Source organism: Delphinus delphis, chromosome 2, assembly GCF_949987515.2.
Source record: "Delphinus delphis chromosome 2, mDelDel1.2, whole genome shotgun sequence".
NCBI lineage: Eukaryota > Metazoa > Chordata > Mammalia > Artiodactyla > Delphinidae > Delphinus > Delphinus delphis.
The window spans coordinates 29,568,259-29,591,471 of NC_082684.1; the positions used below are offsets into that span (position 1 = coordinate 29,568,259).

Below are 23,213 nucleotides of genomic sequence, written 5' to 3' on the forward strand. Positions count from 1 at the left end.
GCCCGTGTGCAGCAACGAAGACACAATGCAGCCAAAAATAAATAAAATTAATTAATTTAAAAAAGTAGGGAATAATCGAATCTATCATTCTTCATCTAAATTACCCAAAATTCTGATATGAAAGACAAGACTCTTAGATGATGATGATCTTCATTATAATATAGCGTTGAGTGTGTAATATTTGAGTTTTTAAACATCCAGACAGAATAAGGCAGTTGTAGCAATTCATGACTACAACTCGATGAACTCTTGCTAAGGTTTAACCTGGAAGGGAAGTGGTGGCCATATTCTAATATTGACCAAAAACTTTTTAAAAAGCAGTTGTATAAACAAATATTAGGAGCTCAAGCTCTGAATCAGATATGGGTTCAGTTCCTCTTTCTGGTTCTTACTAACTGTGGGTTTTGGGGCAGGTTATTTAACATTTTCTAAGTCTTAGTATCCACTTCTATAAGATGGAGATAACAGTTGTGGGGACTAAATTTGGTAACAAGTATAAACACTTATAGTATAGGGTCTGGCCCGTGGTAACTGCTCCACTTCAAGAACTTCTGTCATAAGGCCTCGCAGAAATAATAAGTTTCCTTGGCCTATAGTTCTGTCCTTGTAATAGAGCTGTGTTCAAACGCACACGGGTTCTAAAATTCTTTCGGTCCTCTCTCCTATTTCACCCTTCAATGCCTACCCTTGTATCATCCTACTAAGAAGTTAGATAGAAACTCACGCAGATTCATAAAGAGTGAGTCTGTCAGTCTTTAAATAAGCAGTCATGTGAAATCTTAGGGACAAAAGCATTTCAGACATTTACCTCCCCTTATGATATCTGATATTGGCGTATAAGATGCAGTGAAATTACTTACTCAGAGCGATATGTAGGAGCAGCTGCTTACATGGTATGATTTTGGAAACTCCACAAAGGTTTCCCTGTTCTCAGATTTTCTTCTCGCTGTTAAAGACGCCAACAGTTATTATATCATCCCTAACTTTTTTATTCCACAATTAGGGATATAGTTTAAAATACAGATAACCCTGGTAAAAAGTAACCCACCAAATCTATTAAATTTACTCTAGGTAATCCAGTGTATCTTTAAAACAATATTTAGTTTACATAAGCCTTCCTCCCCTCCCACACACAAAAAATTCAGGTTTACCTGTTTAATTCCTTTATAAGTAGAAAATGTGAGTGAAAACATGCTTTTACTTTTGCCTGTGTGTGGTTGGGAGGTAGAGTTGGGGTTTGAGAGAGCTAGAAGAAGATAGGGAAGTTATGGGAGAGAACCTACAAGCACTGAGGGCCCAGATGGGGCAGGGGAGGAGCATTCAGAAAGACTGAGAAAGCTAAGCTTTCCTTTGCCTGATTGCTTCTCATCGCTGCAGTTGTATTTATTTATGTGAAGTTTTAAGTTTGCGCCTTTTGTTCCTAGACATGTTGATAGTATATTTAAGCTCTGAAATAAACCCTGCCTTTCTAGTGGTTTCTTAGAAATGCTTGGTAAATATTCCTACTATTCCCCTAAATGGCAAATAGAGGTTTGTGTGTCAAGACTTAGGGCTTGGAACCTTGAGCAGTGTCTTCTAAGCTGGTGACCAGAGTTAATGTGAGTGACAGAGGGACCTGACTAATAAGGAAGTATTGGTGGCTGCTCAGAAAACACCGCTTACCGATGGTCGCTTTACCCAATGCCTACTACAGTAAAGGATCATAAGCATTACCTAAGGGAATAATTCATTTAGATTAATTTGGCGTATTAATATACTAAAATCTAATTTTAAGCTGGAGTTCCTAACATTTTGCCTGTGTGGAAACAGACTTATTTTGTGGTCCAAGCTAATTTGTAATTTTTGACACCATAACTCTAAAAAGGTTTTTTAAACCTTCTGTTACATACAGGGTGAAAGGCTGAGCCATGCAGTGGGCTGTGCTTTTGCAGCCTGTTTAGAACGTAAGCAGAAGCGGGAAAAGGAATGTGGAGTGACTGCTACTTTCGATGCCAGTCGGACCACTTTCACAAGAGAAGGATCATTCCGTGTCACGACAGCCACTGAGCAAGCAGAAAGAGAGGAGATTATGAAACAAATCCAAGATGCTAAGAAAGGTACAATCTGTTCTACTACAATGTGTGTTTATTTAAACAGTTTTTCCCAACAGGTTAGTATTTGGAAGCTATCAGGGGCAAACTTTTTCAGTCAAGGAGAACTCTTAGCAATATATGAAGACCTTAAGAACAAAGCTGAAAATCTAAACAGAGTCCTTTCCTTTAGAGTGGCTTGTTTAGTGGCTTCAAAGTGTTTACTCTTCCCATTATGTTAAACTACTGGGGAAGCTGAGAGTGTTAGTTGAAGAAGCTGCAAAGACATTCAAAAACAAAATTGGGAAAACCTGCATCCTCGAACAGATTTTTAAATTCTGATGCATCTGATGTCTGTGAGAAGCAAATGCTATCAAGGACCTACATTTTAAAGGAAGAAGTACAAGTCCCAGGTTTAGGCTGCAGAGGACCCACTGATGGTGATGCTGGGTATAAATGCAGGCAGAAATTTCTTGGTGATACTCTTCTTATTAGATTATTACTGTTGTTTTAGTGCTTTTGTGAAAAAAGTCCACAGATTTTGAGATGCTGGCCCGTCTTTTTTCCATAGCCCCATTAATTTTAGTGTGTGGTTTTGCAGAATGTGTTTTTTTTTTTCAGATACCCATAGCAGCATAGCAGAAATGCCTGTACAAGCATTCAAGTCACTCAGGAGGCTGTTGAGTCAAGTGTGTTTTAGAACTGAGTGATAGGGCTTAGGGAGAATGCTTTGCATTCTTGTGTATAACTAGGGCTGAAACCAACAAGGAATATTTTGGAATTAAACAGTTCGGTGTAAATATAAATATAATTTTGCTAATTTTTTTACTATATTCTTTCAATTCTAAACCAGCCATTTTAGGTAACTTCATTAATACTGACCCAAACAGCTCTAATTTTTAAGCCAAAAAAAGGATACATATTTTTATTTGAAATTAAATTATTGATTGTGATTTTTTTTTCATTTCTTATAAACATTTGTGCCAGGATACCAAAGAATAAAGAAACGCCATGCTATTTTAATTAGGAAATGTAGTATGTATACCTGTTATGTAGTATGCTTCAGTGATTTTCAGACTGGATGCATATTCTTTAATACCACCAAAGAATACTTTTTGATACACACAGCAACTGCCAAAATGGTTGAGTCCTAGCATCTACAGAGGATTGTGAGGGGAGGGGAGTAGAGACTTACCACAATCAGAATGGGACACAGTGGGTACTCACATGGAAACAGTCTTGTATTCATGTTTACTCCAATTTAAAATTTTACTTCTGTATGCTTTTATTCAAATGAGCCACAAATGCCTAATGTCCATGTCTGCTTTATGACATTCTTTAACATCTAATCAAACTTACGCTTATTTAGACCTTTCTGACTCTGCCACTCCTAAATCCTCTCCCCCAAACAAAAAAGCAAACAAATATTGAACACTGTGAACCATCATTCTTTAAAGGACCTTTTGCTAGGAGTTGATAGGTAGTTTTGTTTTGTTTTGCTTTGTTTAATCTTGTTCAGAGTCTTAATCACTGCATGGGAATAAAAGATCTAATATTTTTGTCTTAGTAGATATACCATGTGACATGTAGTAGGTTACTAAACGTTTTATTTGTCTGAAAAATAGGAGATCTGAGCCCCACTTCTAACCTGTCTTTTAAGAGACATGGTGAAGGAGATGGGTAAAAAGACCTAGAAGAGTTTTTGAGTTCCTCAGCAATATAAGCTCAAATTATTTGAAGACATTGCTAAGGTCCTCTTTCTCTTGACTTTCTTGAGCTGAAACAGATAAGACAGTTGTTGGTTCATCAGTGGCCCCTGGCAACACTGCCCCATCCCCATCCTCTCCCACCTCTCCCACTTCGGATGCTACTGCCTCTCTGGAGATGAACAATCCTCACGCCATCCCACGCCGGCACGCACCAATTGAACAACTTGCTCGCCAAGGCTCTTTCCGAGGATTTCCTGCTCTTAGCCAGAAGATGTCACCCTTTAAACGCCAGCTATCCCTGCGCATCAACGAGTTGCCTTCCACTATGCAGAGGAAGACTGATTTCCCCATAAAAAATGCAGGTAATGCAGCATCCACCTAACTCACTGGGTGCTCTGGCACTGAAGCGTTACCATCACTTCCAGTGGAGTCACTGATCCCATCAAACTAGCCACCCCTCTTTCTGAGGCTGGTTGGTGGTTACATATCTTGTATCATTTCCAATTGGAAGAAAAAGGAGATTCATGGAGAGGGACGTGAGTCATTCATTTCTCTTCAACAAATAGGTAACAGAGCCATGATGGGAATTCCCAGCCTGAGCTACAAGGTTTGTGATTTGTCCTGATGAAAGTGTACCTGCTTCCAAACATCAAGGGTCTCAAGTTTCCATTCTTATTCTGCCATTTGGGACCCAGCAGGGAATTAATTTAAAAGGCTTTGGAAACACATCCAGTTAAATAGCATTACTGTCAGATGTACCAGAAGAAATGGATAAGTTCTCAATGTCCTTGTGGCTGGTTGGCTCCATAGGGAGGAAACTCTAAACGGGTCTCCTGCATAAATCTAAGATCTGTTGTTCATCAGAGACAGTGGGATTGCTCACACATATTCATTACCTTTCAGAACTGCCACACAGGCCTTTGTGTGGCCTGTGTACAGCTGAGCCAGCCCTGGTAGCTCTATCCTCATCATAAGATCCGGAGCTAAAGTGTCAGATCTGGTCAGTGCTTTTATTGGGCCCTATTTTACTTCACTCTGAGACATGTTGAGCTGGTGCTATAACAGAATCTGAGGAAGCTCTGTCTCAATAGGGCACTCCCACTGCTGGTGGTACAAAAGTACAGAGAGTTAAGTTCTTTGATGGATAAAACTCAGCCTAAAGAACAGTTAAACTAGATGGTTACTGAGGATCTTTTCACCTCTCAACTCCTGTAAAAACTGAAACTCCAGATGCTTCAGGTACCTCATTTTCAGTCTCCCTCTGGAGCAGATGGGGAAAAAAAACGATTATTCTCTTTCCACAGTTGAGCAAACAGAGGTTCAGCACATACAATTAGCTTCCTCTGTGACACAGAAGTATCCCAGTGTCACTTTTTTTGTTTTGTTTGTTTGTTTATTTTTGGCTGTGTTGGGTCTTCATTGCTGCATGCGGGCTTTCTCTAGTTGCGGCAAGCAGGGGCTACTCTTTGTTGAAGTGCGCAGGCCTGTCATTGTGGTGGCTTCTCTTGTGGCGGAGCACGGGCTCTAGGTGCATGGGCTTCAGTAGTTGTGGTACACAGGTTCAGTAGATGTGGCTCAGGGGCTCTAGAGCGCAGGTTCAGTAGTTGTGGCGCACGGGCTTAGTTGCTCCATGGCATGTGGGATCTTCCCAGACCAGGGCTCGAATCCGTGTCCCCTGCGTTGGCAGGCAGATTCTTAACCACTGCGCCACCAGGGAAGCCCCCTAGAGTCAATGTTAAGAACAAAGCCTCTGGAGTCCTGGACCTCAGTTCACTTTTTCATGTTATCACAGCTCAGGTACTTGGTACTTTGGAGAAGAATGAGAGTGATCACACTGTCGTAGTTTATTACAGAGAAAAGGACTGAGCACCCACTGGTGCACCTGACTTTAACCCATTTTTTGACAAGAGTCACTGGAAGGTTGCAGAACTTAACTCAGACCACAGCCTTGGGACCTGGTTGGAAGACAAACAGGTTGATCTTACTGACTGGACGTCTTGGCACAAAAAGAGAACAGCAAGTTCTCAACAGTGTCACACAGGAGAGGAAATAAGGAAATCTGGGGATTTGCAAGGGAGGAAGATAGACCTTAGTACAGGAATTGTTATCATTTTATACCTTCTCATGTGAAAAGCCAGTGGATAGTGGTCAGGAAATTTTTTGAAGCTGCTTTTATATCCCCACCTGACAGTTGAGTCTTTTCCTTCCACAAATAAAAGATTCAGTATAAAATGCCACCTTGTGTGATGCTGTTCTGTTTCAGGATCGTTCCATTTTGCTGTCTGGAGCCATCTTCTGTTTGTCTTGCAGTGCCAGAGGTAGAAGGGGAAGCGGAGAGTATCAGCTCCCTGTGCTCACAGATCACCAATGCCTTCAGCACACCCTCCGAGGATCCCTTTTCATCCGCCCCAATGACCAAACCAGTGACAGTGGTGGCACCACAGTCTCCTGCCTTTCAAGGTTGGTGCCCACTTAGCCTGCTCACCTGTTCTCTTTGAAACTAGTACTTTTATGACACTGCTCACTAACTATAAGTTGGCATTCTGAGCTTCCCAAGACCTGGTCATACCCACTAATTTCCCTGTTTGATATTATCTCGGAATCGTTAAATTTCCCTATTTGACAGTGTCTTTGTGCTTTGTTCCCCTTCCTGTTTCCTGAGATGTCTGCATTTGTCATTTTGCACGTACCTACCTGTCTTTCATCCCATTCTATCAGGAGCATCTATAGTCCCAACCCACTGCTTTATTTGCTACTTAACTGTTAAGAGTCAGAGTATCCAGCCATTTCTCCAGAAACAGCAGTCATCAGAGTTGGTTCTAGCCTTATGCTTTCTTTAGCACAGTGGTTCTCAACCTGGGGTGATTTTGACCCCTCAGGGAAAATTCGGTATCCATTATCTGGAGGCATTTTTTGGGTTTCACAATGTGGTAGCAGGTGCTTACTGTTGACATCCTGGTAGAGGCCAGGGATGGCAGTAAACATCCTTCAGTGTTGTTTACTGCCACACTGAATAGCCACCCTCACAACAAAGACAATCTGGCCCAAATTATCAGTGGTACCAAGACTGGACCCATCTAGTCTCTACCCTGTCACAAGAGGCCCATAAAGAAAAAGGTACTTCAGTTCATTTCATTTTCCATAACAAGTATCCTAAAATTAGCCTTTGTGGCATTGAAGAATTAGTAAAAGTGGTTGTTTTCAGAGATACTGAATTAATAGTTGGTATTGACTCAAAGGTCAGCAAAGAGTCTATATAACTTAAATTACAGACTTTTAGAATTTGAGCTCCTGTAGTTGATCTTTCTTCATTTCTTTTGGGAGAGAGCTCAGAAAAAGTTTTCCTGTGGAGACGTTTTTTGCCTGCTCTTATTGAAAAGCTACAACATGCTTTTCCTCTAGGAGGGAGTCTCTTTAAAAAAAAAAAAAAAAACCTTAATAGTCATATGCACCAAGTGGCTTTTTATTTCATCTAACAAATATTTATACTACCAATAATAATAGGCACAATTTATTGGGCACTTAGCACAGTGTCTACCACATACATCATGGTAAGGACATACATTTTTTCATCTCATTTAATCCTCACAACAACCCTTTGAGGTAGGCATCACAGATACAGAAAATGAGGCTCACAGAGGTTAAGTAAATTGCCCAAATCACACAGCCAGGATTTAAACCCAGGTCTTTCTGAATATACTTCCTGTTACAGTCTACTTACTCTGTGCCTATTTACAGGGCAGTGGGTATACAAAACTGAATAGAATATAGTCCTTTCCCTGCCTTTAAGGGAATCTCAGTGTGTGGATAAGCTAGTCTTTTAGGCAAGCCCTGGGTAAATCATACCAATGCCATAAGCATAGTCGCTGAGTCTTAAAGAGGGACTGATTGGTGTAGGGCAGGAGAAGGTGCCTGCTTGTCTGTTCCATATGAAATATAGAGAGCTAGGCTAAGGAATAGAAAGTGATGGAATAGATGTCTGGAGTAAAGGAGCACGGGTTAGGAGATTTTAATAAAGGGAGACAGGAAAGAACAGTAGGTGCCTTGAGATATTACAAACATTACTGAGGGGAAAAAAACCTTTAAAAAAGATGAAATTAATTCTATAGCAAATTAAAAAATTATTAAGCATATGAAAACATATACCAAGTTTGATTTTTCTCATCTGTAATATGGGGGTTTTGAGAGAATTAATTGAGATGATGCACACTAAAGTACTATTAGCATAGTGCCTAGCACATAATAAGGACTTATTGTATTTAACCATTGTTGTTATTGTTGGCATAATTTGATCTTTTGGAATAGTGGTAGGAGAAGAAAATACTTTGTCTATATCATTATGCCGAAGGCTAAGCTGTATCTTAGAATAGTTAGACTTTTTCCTGCTTGTAATACAAAGCAGCTCTGTTCAACTTAATCTGAAATTGTTTTTCTAGTCTTCATTTCCTCTCTCTCCATACACGTATTTTCCTAAAAGAGTCATACAGCTTTATCAGTACACCCATTTTAATTACATCCTCTAATTCCCTCTTTGCCAAAAGGTTTGTGTATCCATTGCAAATGGCATGGTTATCCCAACACCAACTTTTCTGTTTTATGTGTTCCACCAGTATTGCACATTGACCTGACTGACCCAGCTCCAAGGGGCCACCTGTACACCTTGCATGAATTTAACTACATTGGTGTTGTCTGCTCCCATTGTAGCTAATGGCACTGACTCAGCCTTCCATGTGCTTGCTGCTAAGCCAGCCCATACTGCTCTAGCACCCGTAGCAATGCCTGTGCGTGAAACCAACCCTTGGGCCTATGCCCCTGATGCTGCTAACAAGGGAATTGCAGCCACACATTCGGGTAAGGTGACCAGAGATGATGGTGAGGATTCTGGGATCAGATAAGTGACCCTTGTTCAAAAATCAGCCATTTAGCTGAGTGGGAACCAGGGAGGAGTCCTTTTAGGAAAAGTATGATCCCTCTTGGAAATAAACTACTACTAAGAAAGGATGGTGTCACAGACATAGAGAACAAACATATGGATACCAAGGGGGCAAGGGGATGAATGGGGAGATAGGGATTGACACATATTTACTACTATGTATAAAGTCGGTAACTAATGAGAACCTACCATATAGCACAGGGAACTCTACTCAGTGCTCTGTGGTGACCTAAATGGGAAGGAAATCCAAAAAGAGGGGATATATGTATACGTATGGCTGATTCACTTTGCTGTACAGCAGAAAATGACACAGCACTGTAAAGCAACAGTACTCCAGTTAAAAAAAGACGAAAAGAAAGGATGGTTCCTTCAGAGAGGAACTAAAGAGGTTAGGTTGATAGTTCTTAGGACCATAGAACCACCCATAGAGCTCCGTAATACCCAGATTCCTGGGCCCCACCTCCAGAGAGCCTGTCCCTGGATGCAGATCCATGGCCATGCCTGCAGGAAGAGACGACTCTGCCTCTTACAATGGCAGGCCTACAAAAAAGGCTGCAAAAAGCACCTTGTATTTGCTTTTCTATATTTTTTAGTTTTTCTGTAATGAACATTTTAAAAAAACTTAATAACATTAAAGGCAGTTCACCAGGAAGACAACATATGTCTGGAAGCCAGGAAGGGGCCACAAAGTACGGCACCAAGTCACTGGTTATTTTCTTTTCATTCTGTTAGAGCAGAAGGTAAATTACCTCAGGCCCTTTAGAGTATGTGCAGGCCACAGCAACGGTGGGGACGGGTTCTGATGCCAGCCAGCAGCCTTGGTTCGATGCAGTTGAGCCATATCTAGCAGCTCCTCAGTGTGGCTGAGGTAGCCACATGGTCTCATGGGTTCTCCCTGTCCTACCACAAAACCTGGTAATAGAGACTTTCCTCCCACCTACCAAAACCACAGAATATCCCACTGGGGGGCTTGTTCTACATTAGGCTCATTCAAATAGCCAAGATTATCCAGTGAAGAAAGAAGCCCCTAATAATTCTGATTCTCTCCTCTCTTCCTCTTGTTGGTTCCAGGGACCGAGTGGGGTCAATCTTCTGGTGCTGTCTCTCCAGGTCTCTTCCAGGCTGGTCACAGACGCACTCCCTCTGAGGCTGACCGCTGGTTGGAAGAGGTGTCCAAGTGCGTCCGGGCTCAGCAGCCCCAGGCCTCAGCTGCCCCTCTGCAGCCAGTTCTCCAACCTCCTCCACCCAGTGCCATCTCCCAGCCAGCGCCACCTTTCCAAGGAAATGCATTCCTCACCTCTCAGCCTGTGCCAGTGGGTGTGGTCCCACCCCTGCAGCCAGCCTTTGTCCCTGCCCAGTCCTATCCTGTGGCTAACGGGATGACCTATCCAGCCCCTAATGTGCCTGTGGTGGGCATCACTCCCTCCCAGATGGTTGCCAACGTGTTTGGCACTGCAGGCCACCCTCAGGCTGCCCAACCCCATCAGTCTCCCAACCTGGTCAAGCAGCAGACATTCCCTCAGTACGAGACAAGCAGTGCTACTGCCAGTCCCTTCTTTAAGCCTCCTGCTCAGCACCTCAACGGTTCTGCAGCTTTCAATGGTGTAGACAATGGCAGGTTGGCCTCAGGAGACAAGCACACAGAGGTTCCTGCAGGCACCTGCCCAGTGGATCATTTCGAAGCCCAGTGGGCCGCATTAGAAAGCAAGTCCAAGCAGCGTACTAACCCCTCCCCCACCAACCCTTTCTCCAGTGACTTACAGAAGACTTTTGAAATTGAACTTTAAGCAGTCCTTATGGTTTACGTATTTTGTCTGTACTTAGGCAAGGGCGGAGGGTGGAGGTCAAAGGAGCAAAGGGGACTTTGTGTTCCCAACCAGTATGCTTTTCACTAATCCCAAAGGTCCCCAGGAGCATGTCCAGGCATAGAGTGCTGAAGGAGTGATTGAAAAAAGTGGAGAAAACCATTCCTAGAGAAGAGCTGTCTTGCAGTTAGACTAAAGAATTTAAGGAAATGTTACCCTCTGCCCCCCTCTTCCTCCCTCAGGCCCTCACAAATCTCTGGCAACAGAGAGGCAGAAGTATCTGAACAGGAACCTGTATTCAAAGCACATTTACTGGAATATAAAACACAACGGGAAGCAAAACGATCTCCCTTTGTTTTTCAGGCCATTCACCTGCCTCCTCTCTCAGTACTGGCCTGTCTTAAAGATCAAAAACAAAGTGGCCTGTGCTTGGGCTGGGGACAAGAGGCAGGCTGTGCTGCCAGAATTCCCAGGAGGGCACATCAGGAGCCGCCCAGCAGAGCTATATTTTAGGGGTAAAGTTGAGCTTCCATTTTGAGTAAGAATAAATATTATAAATATATATCAAAAAGCCAAAATCTTTATTTTTATGCATTTAGAATATTTTAAATAGTTCTCACTATTAAAAAGTTGTATGAGTTGTAAGTAATCTTGCCAAAGGTAAAGGGTTAGCTGTAAGAAATTGTACATAAGATTGATTTATCATTATGCCTATTGAAGTAAAAAGAGGAAGGGTTGGAAGTTGCAGACGGGATCCCTAGCTTACTTGGTATCATTTACTGTAAGTAGCACATTGCAACAACAATCATGCTTATGACCAATATAGTCAACTAGGTTGTAGTTTTAAATAGTGAGCAGTATTGTCCTGGTTTTAAACCTATAAAGAAATTCTAATGTCATTATTTTAATGGAATCAGTCTAAATAGAGAATATGTATTTTCTTCTATATATTGCTGCAGTTTCCTTATGTTAATCCTTTACTTTGTTTTAACACTAAGGTGACAATGACATAATCATATCCATAGACAGGAACACAGGTTACTGTGTTGGTTTGTCATGTAGGTCTTGGTGGGTTTTGCTTTAAGTAAGTTTTGTTCCCACGAGTTTTGTGGGGATGGAGGTTCTAGTTTTATTAGCACTGCTTGTGCGTGTGCATGTGGGGGTGTGTGTGTCCATCCCTCTCCCTCCCAGTGAGCAGAACATCCCATTTGCCAGTTGCAGCCACTTGACCTCTGGTAACAACGTGAGATCCCATCTCATTTTTACTTTTGAACGTCGGCCTTACAATCAAATGTAAGTTATATATATTTGTACTGATGAGAATTTATAATCTGCTTTAACAGAAATAAATGTTCGTGGTAGAAGCTTTTGGCCATGAAGGGCTATTCTTTCCCCTTTATTAGCAAGTGAGTTTTGGTTCTTTTTGGTCTTGTCATCTCTCCATTCTACTGCCGCCACAGATTTCTAGGTTGATGGCTAGAAAATCTTTCACCGGGATTAGTATATTCTTAAAATTCATATTTGTATCCACACTTTAGGCTTTGGTTGTTCCTAAGCGCATCTCTGATGTCAGATTCTTCTTGCTCAAAGTGCAGACTTCAACCTGGCAGCTGGTTAGAGATACAGAACCTCAGCCGACCCCAGACCTAGTCAGGATCTGCATTGTGACGAGATTCACATTCTGAGAAGTTGGGCTGGAGCAGTGATTTCCAACTTTGAATACGTATTAGAATCATCTGGGAGATTTTAAAATCCTCATGCCTGGCCAATTAAATCAAAATCTCTGGAGAGTAGAACCCCAGGTTCAGTTTTTTAAAAAGCTCCCAGTATGGAAGAAGGTTGAGAACCACCGGTCTAGGTTGAGTTTTACTCTCACCTCTAACCTTACCCCACTACTCTGTGACTAGTTCCAAGAACTAACCTACCTCAAACTTACCTTCTGAAGTGTGTCACAAATTTGCCAAATACTAGTTTAACTAAAGAACGGGGGAGTCCAAGAAGGTAGCCCTTATTTTCCAATTTCTACAGCAAAACCAGCCATGGTTAGGGAAAGGGATGCACCTCAATATTTTTTTAAAAATGAAAAAAAGACCTGTGCCACCACATTTCTTTTGTTGAATGAGAGGTAGACCAAGAAGAAGTATCACTCACCCATGATGCAGCTGTTTGTCTTTTCCAGCCAGTGTGTTGGTAATAAAAAAGTCACCTTTCCCTGTAATGCCTGTCTTTCTTGTGTCCCAGAATAACCTCTGTTACTAGGCCCAGCCAGTCCTCTGGAGGATGTGTAGAAGGTTAAAGTGGAAAGAAACTCGGAAACTCACTGAAACCAGGCCTCTTGATTTAGCAGCAAGGAATTAAGAGGCTCCAAGAGAGGAAGAATGACCTCTTCCAACTCAAACCATTTCTGAAACCACTTCCCTGTATTACATTGCCCTCCACTCCATTGGTTCCCCCCCCATCCTGCTGGTGCTGTTTTTTATAATAGTGTTTTTGTTTTATTTACTTATTTATTTTTGGCTGAGTTGGATCTTTGTTGCTGCAACACAGGCTTTCTCTAGTTGCAGCGAGCAGGGGCTACTCTCTGTTGCGGTGCATGGGCTTCTCATTGCGGTGGCTTCTCTTGTCGCGGAGCACGGGCTCTAGGCACACGGGCTTCAGTAGTTGTGGCTCGCGGGCTTAGTTGCTCTGCAGCATGTGGGATCTTCCTGGACCAGGGCTCAGACCTGCGTCCCCTGCATTGGCAGGCGGATCCTTAACCACTGCTCCACCAGGGAAGCCCAACAGTCTGCTTTTTATCTGGCAGCAAGTATTTTGCATCAGACATACTGGCTTGAGGAGGAGAGGCTCCTTGGTGGTCACTGCACCGAACAGGCTCACCTGCTCCCTGCAGGTGTGAGACGATCCTCACGGCTTGGCTTTGCATGTCTGCCTCGGGAGGAAGGCTCCATCCAGCCTCTTGATGAAAGGAAGGCGCTTTTCTAGTTCTTTCATACTCAGATAATGATGCAGTGGCTGCTGTTTCATCCCAAATCCCTATACTGGGCCTTTCATTTATATTCCACTTCGTCGACAGTTTTCACAAACATCATGCTATTAATGACCATATGCACAGATGGGATTTGAAGCTGGTTGCTATACTACCTAGAAGGGCGAGAGAGGCTAGAGCAATGAACCGCTGTTTGGACCCCAGATGAGACCTAGTTCTATCAAAGTATGCTTCCCTGACACAACAGGAGTTAGTGTTCCCGTAGAAGATAGGTATTAACTTTGAGATCATTACACACCTCCCCACACAGCTTTAAATGAAGTGAGAACCCTGGTGGCTTTCTTTAAAACACAGTGAACTGATCCTGTGTAACAAATTTTAGAGGGAAGTTGTAAAGTGAAGGATGTCCTTATCCAAATAGATGCTTCTTCTTGACAACTCAGCAGGCGCTTGTGGTACGTCAGAGAAGCAAACACTGCTGGGACTACAGAAGGAGGCTGCCGCTGGTGCTCAACTGCCGGAGCAGCTTTGAAGAGGCCAGTGTCTCCGGAGGAGAACTCCCTTTGCCAGCCAGACAGGGGAGACTGAGAGCCTGTCTCCCCTTCTCCCAGCCCTGTGAGTTGTATCCCTGCTGCCAGATGGGCTGAGCAGGAGGCTAGACCCGGGAACAGCTGGCACAGCAGAAGCTGGAGTAGTACTCATTGCCGCAGAGCCGGGCCTGCAGGATCAAATCACAGTTGGCCAGCTCCGGCTGGTCGATGCACTCCCTGCCAGGGTCCCTCGGCACGGTGGCCAGTGCTGCAAGACAGCGGGGGAGAGGGGGTGGTAAGAAAGCTCTGTGTAGGCTGAGAACTCTCCCCTACTATTTCATTTCATTTCGTTTCCCTGAAAGGAAAGTGCTGTCACACTGTAACCTTGTGACTCCTGTATGTACAGCTATGGGAGGGCTCTCAGTTTCCATTGTCACTGGCCTCACTTCAGCATGCAGTTGTCCTCCCATTCTTTTGCAGCTTCCGCCCAGTGCACAGCCCATCACAGACTCCCAAATATTGACTGCCTGGACGATTAAACATCTCTGGAAGTTAACCCCCTGCCCTGACCATTGAGACCCCAAGAGCTGGACGACACTGTTGCAGCCTGTGGATGGGGCAGAAGAGAGAGCAGGGTCAGCCCTAAGCACAATTGAGTCGGCAAAGGCTGTGTTCTCTTTCACTACTGGTTTCCTCCTACCTCAAAAGTCTTGTGCCTTCAATAGCCCCAGCTTAGTCACTTAGTTCCCCATCTTTCCAATTTTTCCACTTCCCCCGGAGACAGCAAAGAGTATTAGGCAAGGTGACAGGAGGACAGGCTGTGAACTGTGGCACTGAGACTACATCGAGCACAAAGTGCTGGTTGCCTCCCCCTCTGAATTTACTGGAAGCTTCAGTATCTTATAAATCCCTGTGAGAGTTTCATCCTCCTGCTTCATCTTAGCACTGAAGTGGCCTTTTCTTTCTGGAAGGGGCTCTTATGACTCAGCTTGGCTTAGGCCTGAGCAGCACCTCCCTGAAGTCATCTCACGGGGCTGGGGATGGCCTACTCCATGCCCTCTCCCCTGCTCCCTCCTAAAATACAACTGAAAGACCATACCTAACAAGTGGACGGCTGTATAAAGTAATACCGATAATACAAGAGTATGAACTACTTACGTTTACATAAAGAGCAAGCCACCTATGCCTATTCTTAAAAATCATAACTTCGGTATCAACTTTATCTCAGCCATTGCAGCCCTTGGACCCATCACGGCCAGAGGTGAGGAGGTGCTGGGTTTGCTGGTGAAGCACGCTGGTTGCCTGGGCGCCATCATGGCTCTGCCACTTCTAGCCGGGGGTCTCTGGGCAAATTAATATTACTTAAGCTCTCTGTTTCTCAGTTTTCTTATCTGAAGTGGAGATAATAATAGCACCTGGGGCACATAGTAACCATGGCTAGAATGTGCGCATGTAGCTGTTTTGCCCCATAGCATTCCCACTCACTTAGAGTAGTGTGAGTGACCGTCCCCCGCTCTGTTTTAACCCTACGATATTTTCTGTTTCTCACCCTAAACTTTTAGGCAAAAAGCTTGAGAGGTCTTCACAGTAGAAGTATGTCCCTTACACCAGAGTGTGACTAGCTCAAGGCCCCCCACCCTGATTCGAACACTGCAGTTCCAACATGCCACCAAACCACGAATAGGGCACAGTGAGACAGCCTCAAGCAGTGAAATGCTACAAAAAGCTTACATGAGTGACAGCAGATAACATGCAGCCTAATCGATGGAACGAACACTGTTAAAGGAGGGAGAGAGATAGCTTCTCATCAAGAAAGGTCCCCCCCACCGCCCACACACAAAAAAAGTAAGATTAGCAACGCTCATCTAACGCGGCGGGAGAAAGGCAGCTGGACTGAGGCCATAGTGTCCTATCCAGGAAGGCAGTCACGTCACACCACATCAGGAGCCCCACCAAACTTCAGCATCAACCAAATTTCTAATTACAATTTAGCTTCCCAGGTAGACATGTCTATAGCTAATCACAAACATGCCCATCTGGATCCTCCTAACAGCTCTCCTTCTCTCATAAATCTGCCTTCTGGCCCTGTCTCAAGTCTCGTAAGTTTGGTAAATACACAGACAAGGATCTATTTGCTGGGCAGGACAGAGGTGAAAAGTGGCCCCTACAGGACGGTGCTTTGGCCAAGGCAACGCCTTCACGCAGGCACGTACTCCATCACTGAGTCTCTGAGCACCTGGTGATGCAGACACTGCGCTGGGCCCTGGGACGTGTGCGGCCCAGTTGCTGTCTGAAGGAGCTCAGACTGGAAGCCCACTGTCAGTCCCGCTCACTAAGCAACATTTCTACCAGACTTCAACCTTTAGCCTGGCCAATTCCAGCCTCAGCCCCACAGACAGGAGGTAGCCAGGCCTGACCATCCAGGCTGACCAGCACGGAAAGGCCCTGGCAGTTCTCTCCCAGGCTGTTTCAAGCCCCATGATAACTGGCCTGCTCCAAGTCACACTACCAGGAACTGGCAAGGTGAGGCAGGACTTGGAGTTGAGTCCCCTGGACTGCAGAGCCTGCCCCCTCCGCATTCTGCAGCAAGCAGCCAGCTCTCAAGGACAAGCAGATGCCTGGGGTAGGCCTTCCTTACCCGGCGGGACCACCTTCACCTCGGTGCTGCGGCTGACCGCCTGGCTTCCACGGTAGGCACTGCATGTGTAGGAGCCCTCGTCCCTGGCCTGCAGGTTGTGGATCAGCAGCGTGCCATCCGGGGACTGGTGGACACGGTGGCCATCGGCCCGCACCGGCAGCCCATTCCTAGGGGGGAGAGGACACTGGGAGAGCTGTCCAGGCCCTGGGAAGCTGTGCCAGCCCTCGCGGGGCCAGGGGGAGGTGGTGATCCAAGGCCACTCCAGAGCCAACGACTCCCTCTTTGCAGCCCCTCACCTTAAGGAAGGGATGGGTCTGGTACCAAGATGATAGACCAGCAACGCCAAAGCAAAATACCTTGGAAGTGAGGTGGACTCACACCAGCTGATCTAAGTGACTGCAGATCTGCCCCTTATCCCCACAGGAGTCTCTCTCCCTCTTCGTCCACAGAGGTCCTCTAAGCAGCGGGATGAAGGACACGAGCATCCTGCCTCCAGCGAGGTGGGGCGGGGTGCAGGTGGTAGGGGAGCCTTCCCTAAGGAGGACAGCTGGCCGAGGCCTGACCTGAGGGTGAGGAGGAGCGGCTGGCTGACAGGAGGACACGCGGACCCGGGGGTTTGAAGGAAGGCCATGGCCGCAGCGAGGAGAGTGGGCGTGGGAGGAAGTGCGCACGGCTCCTGTCAGGAGTCCGGACCGGATCCTGGGGGTAAGCGAGGGGTGTGAGCTGAGCAGGACTGACAACGCCACGTGTGCTTGGAAAGGATCACCAACCGCAGCGTGGGGCAGGGACGAGCCCGAGGGCAGAGGCCAGGTGAGTGGCTGCCGCAGGTGTGCACACAGGTTGACGAGACAGACAGTAAAGCAAAGGGACCTGGGTGAGGGTCAGAGGTGGGGGAGAAGAAGAGATCAAGGGTAGCAGGTTCCAAGCTACCAAGGTAGCTTGGTTACTGGGCAGTGGTGGTGCACCTCCACCGTGGGGAGACCCAGGGCAGGATGAGGAGTGAATGGTGAGGTTATTTTCCCCCATTTCGCATTTCGGGTGCTCTGAGACACCAGGAGCCATCAGGTTTGAGGTCTGGACCCAGGTAGTGTCTCAGCAGTGATGGTCCTGGAAACTTCATGTCTACAGGGCTACCCAAGGTGAAGTTAGAGAAAAGCCGAGGACCGAGGACCAAGGACAGACCTCAAGGTACAAGAGCCTCTCAGAGAGAGGGATGTGATGAGTGGGCCAGTAAAACAGAAGCTGCGGCCGGAGAAGCAGGAAGGAGACTGCAGGTCATGTGGGACTGAGTCTGTTCAAGGACTGAGGAACAGGGAGGTACTGGTGACCTCGGTCAGGGCAGTGTCCCTGGCATGGGGGTGCGGGGGTGGAGGAGAGGCCCCGGGGCAAGGGCTGAGCTGCCAGCAGGGAGGTGAGCAGACCAAGATAATGTGAACAGCCGTGCATGAAGGGGACGCAATATAGGACCCCACTGCAGGGAAACACTGGGTCAGAGGAGGGTGTGTTTATGTTTGTTTGTTTTGAAGAGGGGTGTCCTGAGCATGTTTGCTGCTGGGAAGCTCCAGGCCTGATAGGATAATCACAGCCACAGCTGATCAGGGCAGGGCCGGCTGAGGGCACCAGCTGAGAAGCCTGCAGAGGCTCCCACCACCTTCCCTGGCATCAAGGCCACAGAGAGGCAGCTGACCTCCGTGCCCCTCACCGTTCCTGCCAGTGTGCAGGCCCATTCCCATCCTGGCATCATCGCTCCAATACTCACCCTTGAGGCTTGACCAAGAACATCCTTCCCTTCATCCATTCTCCCAGACAGGAGACAGCCTCACCCCACTGTACACAGACGCACTTAAGGCAAACCTCTGGAGCCTGGGGGACACTGGGCCATCTCCTGCCTGGGAGTTTTTGGGGGACTCAGATTACCCCAGGATCCCCAGAGCCTAGCCTAGTCCTGACATACTGCAAGGAGGAAGTGGGCAAAAAAACGCTGAATGAATAAAAGACCAACAGATTTGGGGTGAAAGACCACTGAAGTCCTCAAAGCTGTGTGCAGCCCAGGGTTTCTCAACGCCAGTGGAGATTCTGTCACCCAGGAGACATTTGGCAACATCTGGAGACTTTTTATTGCCATGACTTGGGAGGGAGTGCCACTGGCATCTGGCAGGTAGATGGCTTGGATGCTGCTAGATGTCCTCCAGTGCACCCCAACAGACGAACGTGTCAGCCCAAAATCTCAATAGTGCCGAGGTTGAGAAACCCGGGGTAGCCCGACCAACAGAAAAGAGCAGTCCCAGGGGGCTTCCGGGCGTCGGTATGAGGGCGCTGTGGCCCCTTCCCTGACACCAGGCCGGGAGGCAGGAGTGGAAGAATAAGGGGAGGGGGCAGTGGTGACCGCAGCATCCCGCAGGAAGGTGCACCCCCTCTGTCTGGGCTGTACCACCTCAGGTACGAGGGCCCGAGGGCCAGGCCTGCCTGGAGCAGAGCCTTACCTGGACCATCTGATGTTCACGCTTTCGCCCGCCACCGCACACAGCAGCCTGGCCGTGTCACCTTCTGGCACCATCACCGTAGAGGGCAGCCCTGTGATTGTCAGCTCCCCTGGGCCCAAGGAGGGGGCACTGTCAGCCACCACGCCCATCCTGGCCCACCTGACCTCAGAGGCCACCGGCCACACTCACCCTCCTGCCCGGGACTGCCGCCTTACCCAGAACTCTGAGCTGGACCCAGCGCTGGTCTCGGTCCTGCCCGTTGACTGCAACACAGGTATAGAAGCCTCCATCTTCCACAGCCACGCGGCTGATGACCAGGGAGCCGTCGGACTGCAGCTGGTGTCTGGGGGCCAAGCACAATCAGGTGTCCCCACCCCAAGGTGCCCGGCAGGGGGCAGGAGGGGCAGGATCTTCCCTCCCCTGGTGAGAGGCTGAGCAGCCCCTGCTGTCACTGGGATCTGACCAAGGGCCAGTAGGCCTCCAGCCCTCAGGCCCTCCAGCTGCTGGCACTCTCCTTAAAGATGCCTGACTTTAGAGCCTGAATAAACAAGTCAAGTTTTCTGATACAAAATAATTCTGGTTTGGGTTTCTAGTTTTTGCTACACTTGTTTACTAGGCTCGGTTCTGGTTCTACCACTAGGAGCTGTGTGGTGTTCAGCTTGTGCATGTCAAATGGGGATGAACTAGCACCCACCTATTTGGTCTCCTCTGCAGGTCACAGGAGGAGAAAAGCCTCACCTCCGAACGGGCCCAGTAAACGTGAGCCCTTGGGATTACGGCCAGAAGTGTGTCCGCCTCTGTTTCCTCGCTCAGCTGTCACCTCTGTTAGCAGGCCCTTACTTCTGTCCGCTAACCACAGTCCAGAAAGGCCCAGAGACCCAAATGCGGTCTGCCCGAGGAGCCCGACGCCACAGCTCCAACCCTCAAGGGGCCCTGGGGTCCTCCTCAGGACCAGGGGGGCACCTGCAGCTCCCTCCCCCAGTGGGGGTGTGGCTGGAGGCCGGCCAGGCGGGAGGGGAAAGGAGCTGAACGAACCTGGGAGAAGAGAGGGGCTGCCCATCTCTCTGCCACTCGACGCTTGTGGGTGGGAAGCCCTCAGCACGACAGGTCAGCCGGATCTGCTGGCCTGGATGGGCGTCCACCACCCCAGGCTGGTGCCGGTCCAGACGCAGCCTGCAGAGCAAGCACCCCACGGCCGTGAGGGGGTCCTTGCAGCTGCCTCTCCCCCACTCCCACCCACGTCAGGGGACGGGACCTCCGCACAGCCTCGTGGGCCCCTTCCCCCTCTCCAGCCAGATTCCGCTTCCCAACATCACCCCTTTGTTCCGGTTGGGACATCTTGGACCAGGTCTAAAAGACACCTGTGGCTTATCTCACCTCCCCACCCAGAACCTCCAACTGTCCCCCGCCCGACCGACCTGCGCGTCTGCCTCCAGGTCCTTGACTTGGGCACCCCCAGCTCTCTGCGTCCCCTCCGTAAACTGCCCTTCTTCAAGGCCTTCTCAGGCCCTCTAGCTGCCGGTGTCCTCCCCTCCCTCGGCTCCTGAGGCCTGGGCCAGGCCCTGGCTCCGTTCCCCACGACTGAGGGTGGTGGGCGGGGTCCCCTTCCTCCTCCAGAAGCTGAGCTCCGGGAGCCATGCTTCCCCAGCCCTCCCCTCACAGAGCCCTGAGCAGGCACCAGCAAGCCCGCTCACAGCACACGCTGGCCTGGGACCACCCACCCTCCCCCTGCTCTCCCCAAGACCTCCCCTAACCCCGGCCTCAGTGGGGCAGACCAAGAGCGAGACAGCACTGCACACTGTTACCTGCTCGTGGGCCATGGGTGCGAGGAGGAGACGGCCCCCCGGCCCCCAGAACCGCCCCCTAGGCTGGGGTCCCGAGGACTGTGGCCCTGGGCTGGGTCCCTGGCCTGAGGGAAGTGCCTTGGTTCAGCCTCAGGAATCACGGCCACGTCACCCCCTGTCATGAGGCAAGGAGAAGCAAGGGGTGAGCTGTGGGAAGAAGGGGGTGGAAGGAAGGGTGGGCCATGGGGCCCGCGGGGAACCAATGGAGAAATGAGGGCCACGAGGGGCAACACATCTGCCCCAGCCCAGCTGGAGCATGTGGTCCCTGCCACCAGGAGGCCTTGGCCCAAGGAAACACTAGTCCTCCAGTGTCGAGGCCCCCCGGCCCAGGCCCTCCCGGCCGGTACCCCACCCCGGGGCCCATGAGACCCACTGCGGGGGGGTGGGGACAGAGACCTGTGATGCGAAGCTGGATCTTCTGAGAGCCACGGTCTGGCCTGGTGCTGCCACAGCTGTAGGTGCCAGTGTCCTCTGCCCGCAGGGGGCTGATGACCAGGGAGCCATCGGGCTGCAGCTGGTGCCTGAATAAAGAGAAGGCGCTTGAGCTCTGGGCTCCTGAGGCAACGATGAGCCTGGCTCCTATAAGAGGCGCCGTCGCCCCACACTCACCCGCCCGTCCCAGGAGATCAGAGGGGCTGTGCAGGCTGCACACACACCTGGCAGAGGAGATAGGCCGCCCGTCTTTCTGCCACCTGGCGTGGGGGTCCAGGGAGCTGTCATCTGGGCAGAAGAGCCGCACCAGCTGCCCCAAGGCCACCTGTACCAGGGAGAGCTCTGAGCCTGCCAGGGTGATCCTGGAAAGGTGGGAGGGAGGGTCTTCATGAGTGCCGGGACCAGGGACTTCACCACACAGAAAGCTTGGTGCCCATCCCGTCCTGGGCACCGGTGGGGCCAGAGGGTCCCAGGGGAAGCCAAGCTCCAGAAGCCCGAGGACTCAGGAATCCGCCCTCCCCCCCCCAATATCCCCAGGCATTGCTACCTCAACCTGTTCCTGCCAGAGCACAGAATAGGCACAGAGCCCAGGGAATGGAGAGGCTGGGAGAGAAGCAACACGAGGTTCCCATGGGGAGCTAAACACATGCCTGATCCCTTTGGAATTCAAAGTTTTATTTATTTTGTTTTTAATCTTCCCAAATCTCATTAATATGACAGTCACAAGACTAACAACAAATGAGACCCACATTAAACCTATGAGATCACATCACCACTTTACAGGGCAAGAAACTGAGGCTTCGAGAATTTGGATGACTTGCCAAAGGTCATGAAGCTTATAACCTAGGCCTCAACTAGACAGGCCCTGGGCTATACCGGCAAGATCTGCTGGAGAGTCTAGGCACCACCATCCACCGATTGCCTGACCCTAAGCAAGTCTCATATCTCCAAAGCCTGAGCTTCCCCATCTGTAGAATGATGGTAGCAAGGCCCTCCAGTCTGGGCTGTTTGGAAGATTCCAGGTTAGGGATGGAGGGGGGCCCAGCTGACCTCAGGGTTTTAGCTCCAAAAGGCTCAGCCCTTGGGCCTGGGTCCCTAATCCCCCATCCCACCTGGGGAAGGTGGGCCTCACCTGTAGGAGGAGCTGTGGGAAGGTGGCACTGGTGGTCCTGCGTCTCCGCCCAGTCCAGCGGCACTGGGCCCAAGCTCCTGGCCCTGCGGCCCTTCTCCAAAGGCCTGTCTGTGGTCCACGGCCCCCGGCCCAGGCTCTTGATCTTGCCTCCAGAGGCCACCGGAAGGCAAGGGCTTTCTCTGGACAACAGGCCCCGCCCCGTGCCGGCTGGCCTCCTGCTGGTCCCCAGGACCGCTGCCGCCACTGTCTCTATGGGTGCTTTGGCCAGAGGCCCCGGGGTCGTGTCGGCGGGGCCCATGTTGGGGTCCCCGGCAGCTGCTCACACACTCCTCCTCTGAGGCAAAGTTATTGGCGTTGCCATGGCAGCCACCATACCAGAAACGGTTACACTGGCCCACGGAGGCGATGAAGTACCAGCGGGCGGCCCAGTCCGTGCAGGAGCCATGGGCACTGGGCAGTAGGCACCGCACAGGGTACACTGAGGGGGCAGGGAGGACACAGGTCACCGAGACCCAGTAACGAAGCTGCAAACGCTGCCCAGGACGTAGGAGTGAGGCCCTTCCCAGGGTACGGAGCACATCTACACTGGGCCCCTGACCAGCCCTGGGGACAGTCTGTTCACTGCCCAGACCTGCCCTGGGCTGGGAACCCA

At 48.9% G+C, this 23,213-nt stretch overlaps 2 protein-coding genes across 16 annotated transcripts in view; one reads left to right on the forward strand and one right to left on the reverse strand.

Annotated features, from left to right (window-relative positions):
* The window catches only part of NUMB (NUMB endocytic adaptor protein), a 174,007-nt gene extending 162,169 nt beyond the window's left edge, over window positions 1-11,838 (forward strand). For 8 of the 13 annotated variants that reach the window (XM_060004253.1, XM_069540422.1, XM_069540420.1 and 5 more), the window contains 5 exons: window positions 1,892-2,096; window positions 3,847-4,140; window positions 6,089-6,238; window positions 8,483-8,629; window positions 9,783-11,838. In XM_060004253.1, coding sequence (XP_059860236.1) covers window positions 1,892-2,096; window positions 3,847-4,140; window positions 6,089-6,238; window positions 8,483-8,629; window positions 9,783-10,498 — 1,512 coding nt within the window. In that variant the 3' untranslated portion in view covers window positions 10,499-11,838. The remainder of the gene's footprint in view (window positions 1-1,891; window positions 2,097-3,846; window positions 4,141-6,088; window positions 6,239-8,482; window positions 8,630-9,782) is intronic. The other 5 variants (XM_069540421.1, XM_069540423.1, XM_069540424.1 and 2 more) reach the window with 3 other exon arrangements.
* Window positions 11,839-12,467: 629 nt separating this feature from the next.
* PAPLN (papilin, proteoglycan like sulfated glycoprotein) overlaps window positions 12,468-23,213 on the reverse strand; it is a 33,345-nt gene continuing 22,599 nt past the window's right edge. For 2 of the 3 annotated variants that reach the window (XM_060004248.1, XM_060004246.1), the window contains 9 exons: window positions 22,562-23,039; window positions 21,654-21,791; window positions 21,394-21,518; window positions 20,959-21,112; window positions 20,189-20,326; window positions 19,369-19,496; window positions 19,154-19,262; window positions 16,671-16,837; window positions 12,468-14,300 (listed from right to left, as the gene is read on the reverse strand). In XM_060004248.1, coding sequence (XP_059860231.1) covers window positions 14,158-14,300; window positions 16,671-16,837; window positions 19,154-19,262; window positions 19,369-19,496; window positions 20,189-20,326; window positions 20,959-21,112; window positions 21,394-21,518; window positions 21,654-21,791; window positions 22,562-23,039 — 1,580 coding nt within the window. In that variant the 3' untranslated portion in view covers window positions 12,468-14,157. The remainder of the gene's footprint in view (window positions 14,301-16,670; window positions 16,838-19,153; window positions 19,263-19,368; window positions 19,497-20,188; window positions 20,327-20,958; window positions 21,113-21,393; window positions 21,519-21,653; window positions 21,792-22,561; window positions 23,040-23,213) is intronic. The other variant, XM_060004247.1, reaches the window with a different exon arrangement.